Genomic DNA, 10,000 nt, shown 5'->3' with positions numbered 1-10,000 from the left:
CATCATCCGGGAAAGTGTAGTTAAAAGTGTTTTCACCTTGTGTCCAGTCTTCGCTGACACTGAAGTCCGTGCAGTGGTATCCAGTACCTGCTACAGTCCGAGACGCATAATATCCCCTGTCATGGCTTGCAGACCAGATGCCTCCACTTCCCACAATGCTCTGCTGCGCAACCATTGCACTGTCGCAGAAGTAACTGTTTGAGAACGATCTTCGAAAACCTAATCGGAAGTTGAAATTTACCTGAAAGAAAACATGTTGGTTTACCTAACTTTTATATTCAAGCTTTGTTCCTCTTCCGTCTTCATCCTTGCCAACATTTTGATGTTTCACCGCGAGTTTTACATTTTGTTCAGCTTAAAGTATCTGTTTGTATCTATTTACCTCCACTTTCAGGAATATTAAAAGAGCTTTGAATCACGTCTTATCCAGTCCAGTGAGTGGCCTTTGTGCGTGTGTTTGCTTGGCATCAAGCTGCCGGCGATTGAACTTATTAATGCAATACCAAACGGGACATAAAAAAACTGCAGATGTAATTTATGCGGTAGAGTGAAGCCAACATGGCAAGTATCTTTCGTTCGTGGGTAAGTGGCATGTTTTGAAGTTCTCATCAAATCCTAAGTAAATGTTTAAATAAGCTCAAATAAATCAAACGCAGAAGTACAATTCCGAGAAACCCGGATCCGGAAGTTGATTTCCATAAGTTCTTCGGTTGTACCAATGGTCTCTATTTTTTTGTTGTCAGTTGTTGCTGTTCTTTCCGCTGACTCCGTTTACAATCCTTAATTACCGCTGGGTTATTGCTTCCAACTCAACACAACTCTCCCTGTTTTCATTTAATATCGAGGGGGATGTTGGGGTTAATTAGAGGTATTGAATAATTTTTCTTGCGCTATTTCGGTAATTTTAATATCTCGAAGCGGTATCGCGCGATAGATTTCATTCTGAACCCAGGAAGAAAGTTAGAATATTATGATAATGCTTCACTGTCAAAGTTTGAAGGAAATCCGAGTTTCGACACCTGCCGAAAATCGTCTGAGGGCAAAAGGAGTTGACCAGCTCACAGGCTCCCCAAGCTGAAAATACGTGGTGTATGCGACAGTTTGTGTATATAGAGAATTGTATGGGAAAATCACCGATTGTAAGAAAATTGTATAAATAACTATTTCATTTGAAATAAAGTTTTCCTACCTCAAATGTGTGACGAACTTGTCTCTTTTGCCGAGTTTAGAGCCATTCTGACGCCGTTTAGTGAGGTTATCCGGAAGGCCGTTACTTAAATAATAGGAAGGCCGACCACTCCGTCCATCGCTGGCCAGACCTCACTCCACAAATCGTTTTCTCCTCAACAGGAAAAGTCCCGAATCGCAATAAAAACAACTGTTCCATAAAGCCCAATAAACTTTACTCCAAATACGTGTGTTTCGGCGGCCGAAAGACTCGTGACGAACGAAACCTTTGCCTCAAAATTCACCTCTTCAGCTTTCCTCAGAGGCTTGTGACCGGGTAGTCAACAACGGAAACTCGCAAGATGATTTCAGCCTCAGCTCCTATTGGCCCATTTGAATTTGACCGTGCGCTGGCAGCACGACCATTGTTGACTTGTGACCGGGCAGTCAACAACGGTCGTGTTGCCAGCGCGAGGTCAAATTCAAATGGACCAATAGGAGTTGAGGCTGAAACCATCTTGCGAGTTTCCGTTGTTGACTACCCGGTCACAAGCCTCTGAGGAAAGCTGAAGAGGTGAATTTTAAGGCAAAGTTTTCGTTCGTCACGAGTCTTTCGGCCGCCGAAACACACGTATTTGGAGTAAAATTTATTGGGCTTTATGGAACTGTTGTTTTTATTGCGATTCGGGACTTTTCCTGTTGAGGAGAAAACGATTTGTGGAGTGAGGTCTGGCCAGCGATGGATGGAGTGGTCGGTCTTCCTATTATTTAAGTAACGGCCTTCCGGATAACTTCACTAAACGGCGTCAGAATGGCTCTAAACTCGGCAAAAGAGACAAGTTCGAAATTCGTCACACATTTGAGGTAGGAAAACTTTATTTCAAATGAGATAGTTATTTACACAATTTTTTTACGATCGGTGATTTTCCCATACAATTCTCTATATACACAAACTGTCGCATACACCACGTATTTTCAGCTTGGGGAGCCTGTGACCAGCTCGAAAGCTCTTTTGCCAACCACACGTATGAGTGATTTTGGCCCACGTGATCGAATATGACGTCAATGTTTGTAAACAGATATTTTCGCTATTGAGAGGATTGCAGTGTTCAGAACACCCTTAAGTCTCCCTCAATATCCATCGATTACTAATTACTCGGATACCACGTTCAAGCTGCAAAATTCTTAGTTTTTAGATGTTCAAGACCTACAACAAAGGATTCTATACCAGTCATTTGTTGTATGTCAATTGTCGAAAGCGCGTTTTACTCTTCTGAGATTACTTTCAACCCTAATCAAACACTGACTTAAAGACAACAGTTCCAAGAATCTCGGAAGTTGATTTCAAGAAATATCTTTTGAAGGCCAATGTTCTCCAAACTTTACTGCTGGGTTCTCCAAATTATTTCTATGCAACCACAACAATAAAAAACCAGTTTCGTTTTCGTTTTGGACAGTTGCTAGTAGAATCATGTTTTCCAAAATTTTTGTTCAGACTAACACCTAATGCAAATGTTTATAGTCCCCAGACTTTGTGTACTTTAGCTGGTTGCTTCTTTTCGTTTGACTCTATTCATAATACTCCTAATGAAATGCGATAATAAGATATGTTATTATAATGCTTAATTAGCACCAGGCCTGCATATGCACGCTGATTACGTAACCAGAATGGCATAAATAGGATGGAAAACACTCGTTTCTTGCTCAGTTTCCTTCCAGCGGACAACCAGAGTAAAGGACGGCCCACCCACCCGTTCCTGACAAGGCGTGCGGTTCGGTAGCCCTTATAGTTATGTTACAGCTCTTCGCCTAGCCCGCTGGATCAATAATTTCCCCCATATCTTATGTTAATTGAGCATGAAATGGGAGTGTTGTATAATAGAGTACTAATTATTCCTTTTCAACTCCGCTTGTTGAAAAATTCAGTCAGTAATTTCCCCTTAAAATCTGGATTTCCAGATAACCGCCGGTTTCTGACAAAATAATTCGTAATTTTGTTTCTTCGGAGCACTCAACCCAATCGTGTTTTTATACAGATCTAGCCTTGCTGGAGTGCAGCCAGCATTCTTCGGATTCCTACAACACTATGTATGACTTGTGACCGGGCAGTCAACAACGGTCGTGTTGCCAGCGCGCGGTCAAATTCAAATGGACCAATAGGAGTTGAGGCTGAAACCATCTTGCGAGTTTCCGTTGTTGACTACCCGGTCACAAGCCTCTGAGGAAAGCTGAAGCGGTGAATTTTAAGGCAAAGTTTTCGTTCGTCACGAGTCTTTCGGCCGCCGAAACACACGTATTTGAGGTAAAATTTATTGGGCTTTATGGAACTGTTGTTTTTATTGCGATTCGGGACGTTTCCTGTTGAGGAGAAAACGATTTGTGGAGTGAGGTCTGGCCAGCGATGGATGGAGTGGTCGGTCTTCCTATTATTTAAGTAACGGCCTTCCGGATAACTTCACTAAACGGCGTCAGAATGGCTCTAAACTCGGCAAAAAAGACAAGTTCGTCACACATTTGAGGTAGGAAAACTTTATTTCAAATGAGATAGTTATTTACACAATTTTTTTACGATCGGTGATTTTCCCATACAATTCTCTATATACACAAACTGTCGCATACACCACGTATTTTCAGCTTGGGGAGCCTGTGACCAGCTCGAAAGCTCTTTTGCCAACCACACGTATGAGTGATTTTGGCCCACGTGATCGAATATGACGTCAATGTTTGTAAACAGATATCTTCGCTATTGAGAGGATTGCAGTGTTCAGAACACCCTTACGTCCCCCTCAATATCCATCGATTACTAATTACTCGGATACCACGTTCAAGCTGCAAAATTCTTAGTTTTTAGATGTTCAAGACCTACAACAAAGGATTCTATACCAGTCATTTGTTGTATGTCAATTGTCGAAAGCGCGTTTTACTCTTCTGAGATTACTTTCAACCCTAATCAAACACTGACTTAAAGACAACAGTTCCAAGAATCTCGGAAGTTGATTTCAAGAAATATCTTTTGAAGGCCAATGTTCTCCAAACTTTACTGCTGGGTTCTCCAAATTATTTCTATGCAGCCACAACAATAAAAAACCAGTTTCGTTTTCGTTTTGGACAGTTGCTAGTAGAATCATGTTTTCCAAAATTTTTGTTCAGACTAACACCTAATGCAAATGTTTATAGTCCCCAGACTTTGTGTACTTTAGCTGGTTGCTTCTTTTCGTTTGACTCTATTCACAATACTCCTAATGAAATGCGATAATAAGATAAGTTATTATAATGCTTAATTAGCACCAGGTCTGCATATGTACGCTGATTACGTAACCAGGATGGCATAACTAGGATGGAAAACACGCGTTTCTTGCTCAGTTTCCTTCCAGCGGACAACCAGAGTAAAGGACGGCCGACCCACCCGGCCCTGACAAGGCGTGCGGTTCGGTCGCCCTTATAGTTATGTTACAGCTCTTCACCTAGCCCGCTGGATCAATAATTTCCCCCATATCTTATGTTAATTGAGCATGAAATGGGAGTGTTGTAGAATAGAGTACTAATTATTCCTTTTCAACTCCGCTCAGTAATTTCCCCTTAAAATCTGGATTTCCAGATAACCGCGGGTTTCTGACAAAATAATTCGTAATTTTGTTTCTTCGGAGCACTCAACCCAATCGTGTTTTTACACAGATCTAGCCTTGTTGGAGCGCAGCCAACATTCTTCGGATTCCTACAACACTATGTGCTTCAATCATGGCTCCTTTTGCTCAATTTTACAAGTAATTCAATTGCCTGAATTAATCATTATCCAAAGGAGTGAAAATTCTTGCGACTGCAAAGCAAATTATATTTGATTAAGAGAATATTCAAAACCTCTTTAATGTTAGGAGTTCTGTCTTTAGACCCTACATCGAAAATAGGACAAGCCGGAACTTCAAATTGTTCCAAGAAGTTTCGTTTATAAATTTCTATTTGCCTTCTCTTCAGAATAAGATCTTTACACTGAGTCAGATTAAAACCATCTGCACGAGTCTGCAGAAAATTTACCTCCTGTCCCCTGCCTTAAGAGGAATCGTACTTTGCTCTAGATGTCACTTAATCAATCGATTTAGCGCATGCATGGAGCGCCTGTTTTGAGAGCTGAAGGGAGGGTGCTAACTGGGGACAGGTCGCTTACTTTAACACCCATTAACTGTATAAAACAAAATAAGGGGTCTTTTGCACGAAGAAATTGTGTACTCACATAGCGTCAGGTGAAAATAAGATTTGAGGAAATTGGTTTGAATGCGAGTATGTTGTGAACGACAGACGAATAATCTCAATGTACAACGACGACACTGTACACCATGCATGATCCATAAGCGAAAAGGACTACCACTTAAAAGGTCACTCAAAAGGAGGGCGTATATTTGAAGGAGGCTACTAAATCGAATCATTACGGTTACGCTTATAAATGTTTCTAGATACCCCCATTCAATTCCGGCTATATTCACATTAATTACCTTGTTCCCAATATATTCATCAGGCTTCCAAGTTATGATTCCACCGCGAAAATGCGACGCTGTTGTCTGACTTGTAAAGATCACAAAAACAAACCAAGAGATCATAGAAGAAGCCATTGCGCTTACAGATGCGAAAAGAGCAGCCTCAACTGACAGGGCGTTGGCTGAAGTTTCGATTTACACTGAGATTTTGCTTGGACTTGCCAAGCGGAATTAAAATAATTAATTTCCATTCATCCTAATCAATCAATCAATCAATCAATCAATCAATCAATCAATCAAGGGATTTTATTTCATAAGTGTGTTTTCTCCAAACCAATAGTATCAGAAAGTTATAATCGCCAGCATGATAAGCAAGAGACTTGTCAGTTAGTAAGATTGGCATCAAACCAGTGCAACTTTGACACAGGTCGCGTTTGTGTGTCTACCCTCACGATTTGTCTGTTTCCGGATCACGTACACTGAAAAGGAAAAAGAAACAGGAAGTCCGATATGTTTCACTCGAGAAGTGGTTTATGCACTCCATAGAAAGCAGCTCAAGTAATCTGAGCATAACATGTCTAACACCGTCACTGTCTTTCCAAAGTACAGTCAAGGGTATCAAAACATATTACTTATGCCATATTTTTCCGGAATCTTCGTTATTGACATACTGGATTTCCGTCGCAGCACATCTGATATCATTAAGTGCCAGCGCTATTCCTGTTAGCTTCCACCTTAAGCCAGGAAGCTGGTTTTAATGCATGAGGTACAGTCTCTCTGAGTGGCTTCTGTTCTGGGCGCAATCTCGAATACCGAAACTGTTTCGTCACCAGCAGACAGACCACTCTATTCTTCCCCTCAGCTGCGCGTTCGATCTTATAGAAATATTAATAATCATATTCTGATAGGGTCGTTCTTCAGAGATAGAGTTGTTTCTAGGATTGGCTGCCTGCTTATTGCATGCACGTTCTTTAAGCGTCTTTTATGGTTATCAGATTCGTTTCAACCTCAGTAAATTTTCTAAAATAAACGTAAGGTAAAAGCACAGTTCCAAGAATTCCGGAAGTAGATTCTCGGAAATAGAGCATTTACACTCACGCGGCCAGTATCCATGCAAATTTATTGGAAAAAAGAAAGTGTTTACATAAGAAAAGAGTTATACATCCACAGGACTGGTTTGGTACACTAACATGACCGCCGTTTCATTATTTCAGTGGAACACCAACATGGCTGCCATGACTGCTTTCCCGTAAAGGAACACAACAACTGAAACATTTTCGTTCCTGATTGATAAGCCTTTCTCAAGACCTGATAGCAATGTAGCGAGAAGTGTTAGCAGCCATGTACCAAAATCGTAGAGGTGCAGTGGTCTCATGCTCATGGTTAGTGTGCTCGACTCCGTATCTAGCGGTCTGGGTTCGAGCCCCGGCTGTGCACATTGCGTTGTGTTTTTGGGCAGGACACTTAAGTCTCACAGTGCCTCTTTCCACCCAGATGTATAAATAGGTACAGGCGAATTTACTATGCTGGGGGAGACCCTGCAATGAACTGGCATCCCGTCCAGGGGGGAAGAGAAATATTCCTAGTCGCTTCATGCTACAGAAACCAGGATAAGCTCTGGCTTGTCTCGATCATGCTCACACTTAATGTACCAAAATCGAGTGTCGTACAAACCTAGGCTGTCTAGCTAGTTACTTTGTTTTGATTGTCTAAAGTTTAGGTATTTTGTTCTTTTATTAAAAGTACTACAGGCTATATAGTTTTACGTGAAGTATTTTCCGGTTTTTACAAAGCTATTAACAAACCAGCTACACCTCCTGTGGGGTTCCATCAATTAGAGCAGCGCAAAGAAACGGGAAAAAAGCGCAAAAATGGACAGAAGGCGATAGGTTTGGAGTCAGGGGACCTTTCTCTACGAACGGGTTTCTTTTTTCGCCTGCTGTAGTTCATGCTAGCGCTGTTTTCTAACTAAGTAAACAACTGGAACAGGATAAGGTATTTACTAAAATCTATTTCTTTAACCTATGACTTTGTACACCTAACTTTTTAACATGTCTTGATTATAAAGATCTCTTAGACGAAAAAAAAATATTGAAAGAGCAAGTCTAATTGCTAAAAGGAAAATTCCCAATTGCTTTGTGCGAAAATTCAGAACTGGGAACTAGAAATACAAGAAACCACTCAGGTGAAGAGCTGTAGAGTTGAGCTATAGTTAATCAGAAATCTCACACCCAGATCTCACTCTGGTTGACACTTGGTCGGTGGAGATCTGGGCCAAAGATTACGTAATCAGTTTGAGATTTTCAGGTCGATCTCAGACAGTTTTTGAGCGCGGGTAAGAATTGCACGAGCGCGAAGCTATACGTTTTTGAATTCTGGTTATTAACAATCTGACGCTAAGAGTGCTAAAATCGAACTTAGGTTGAGTATTTACTAGGTTGAAGACTTGTTCTTTCTGCATTCAAATCCCGCAAGAGACTGGATTCCTTTCCATCATCCACAGGCTACGTTCTGTTAAATCCAAGATGGCGAATGACTGGTAAGTAAGTAAGTAAGTAAAAAAGTAAGTAGCAACTTTATTTATAGAGGGTAACACATAACAGTTAAATACTGACAAACCAGTGGCCCTCTGTCCTAGGTTAAAGATTAAGTTACTAATTACACTTCTGAGATAATAAGAAAATTACAAAATAGAATACAGCTAAAAATTTAAGAATATAGCAAAAAATTTAACAAAATCTGAATCTATATATGCACAACTAAGAACTAAGGTAAGAGTTCTTGGCTAACAAGTATTTTTTAACAGAGGATTTAAAAGAGCCAATGGAGTCTTTCTGGTAAGGAAGATCCTAGGGACGAGGCAGTGAATCGTCTGTGTCGAAATATGTATAACACAGATCCAAGTTCTGAATTTAAATGTCTACAGGATGTAGAGAATCTTGGTAACCGTAGCCATCGTGATCAATTTCATCACTGTCAATGTGCGAACCAATGAGCGGCCTCACCAAGTAATATCCTAGACCTCGACCAATCACAACAGCCGCAAAGATAGCCGCAAAAATAGCAGCCGCAAAAATAGCAATTAACATGAGGAAATACCCAAAAGAGAGCTCAGCCACAAACAGACACGTCTTTTGGATCAAAACGTACGACCTACAGAAACCAAAAGAAATGTTTTTGTCCCTGTGGGAATGTTTCTTTAATGCTTTCAACTCTGCCAATTTCTGGCTTGAAATATTTTAAATTCCTCATATAATTACTGAAAGGTGTTATCATAAATTTTCCGCCTCGTTCACATTTTACTGTAAAATTATCTCCCTGTCCGTTAAAAGCTTTCCTAAATATAAGTTTTTAAGCCTGCAAATGGCTCAGAGCAGCATAGTGATATTAAACGGCAACAACAAAAACAACAATATTAATTCCAACTTTCACACACTGAGCTTTAGGCACGTGGCCAAATGTTTCCTGTTTACAACCCGAAGGAGACGAGGCTGCTGGCTATGCACAAACCCTCAACTAGATAACTCACTGTATGTCTAGACACGTACTGCTGCAAATCATTTTTCTCAGTCTAGGTTCCAGACCCCTAATGTTTACGATATATATATATATATAGTTATCAAAAATTAGATATAGTTATCAAAAATTGTAACGGTCACTTTTGAAAATGTGTGTTGACTAGCATACGAAACGTCAAGTTTTATAAAAATGCGTTGGAATAAAATGTTTATCACCGCTGGTTGTGTTATTTTCTTAATCAAGCTACGATGGCCTAAGAACAAGAGTTTAAACTAAGCAATCTTTTAAGATTTTAGCTTTCAATTTACGTTTCGGTTGACTACACTTTTTACCGAGACCGTGTGAAGAATATAGCTCATGTTTCAGTGATGAAGCCTAAGCACTCGTTTAAAATTTTAGCTTTCATTTTACAGTTCGGTTAACTACACTTTTTAACGAGATAGTGCGATGAATATTGCACTCGTTTAGTGATTAGGCCTAAGCGCTCGTTTCAGTGATTAGGCCTAAACACTCTTTTAAGAATCTGTTCATGTTGTCCTTCAGCAGCATGATTAAAAAATATATGTAAATGTTGTGTTGAGGTCTTAAACTGCTGTTTAAAAGTAAAAACTAAAATCCAAGCTTTCGCCGATCAACGGCATCATCCGGGATGAGAAAATATTCCGCGCGCGCTATATATATGCAAAGAAGGTGGAGGGTGAAATGTGTAAAAGATGTGATGTATGTATGTTTCTTATGTCGTGGAAGTGGTCAGCTGTTTCTTCATTAACTGTTTGGAGATAGATATCGTCAACATATCTCTTGTCACGGCTTATCATTAGGTGGGAGGAGAGGGCGATGGTTTC

The 10,000-nt window shown here is 40.2% G+C and overlaps 1 protein-coding gene across 3 annotated transcripts in view; it reads right to left on the bottom strand.

The window, feature by feature from the left end:
- LOC138013415 (deleted in malignant brain tumors 1 protein-like) overlaps positions 1 to 5,843 on the bottom strand; it is a 38,317-nt gene extending 32,474 nt beyond the window's left edge. For 2 of the 3 annotated variants that reach the window (XM_068860488.1, XM_068860487.1), the window contains exons 1-2: positions 5,655 to 5,843; positions 1 to 241 (exon numbers count right to left, since the gene is read on the bottom strand). The exon at positions 1 to 241 is cut by the window's left edge and continues 16 nt beyond it. In XM_068860488.1, the coding sequence (XP_068716589.1) occupies positions 1 to 241; positions 5,655 to 5,771 (358 nt within the window). In that variant the 5' untranslated portion in view covers positions 5,772 to 5,843. The remainder of the gene's footprint in view (positions 242 to 5,654) is intronic. The other variant, XM_068860489.1, reaches the window with a different exon arrangement.
- Positions 5,844 to 10,000: the final 4,157 nt, after the last annotated feature.

This window comes from Montipora foliosa, chromosome 8, assembly GCF_036669935.1.
Source record: "Montipora foliosa isolate CH-2021 chromosome 8, ASM3666993v2, whole genome shotgun sequence".
NCBI lineage: Eukaryota > Metazoa > Cnidaria > Anthozoa > Scleractinia > Acroporidae > Montipora > Montipora foliosa.
This window is presented reverse-complemented; position numbering and strand designations above follow the sequence as displayed.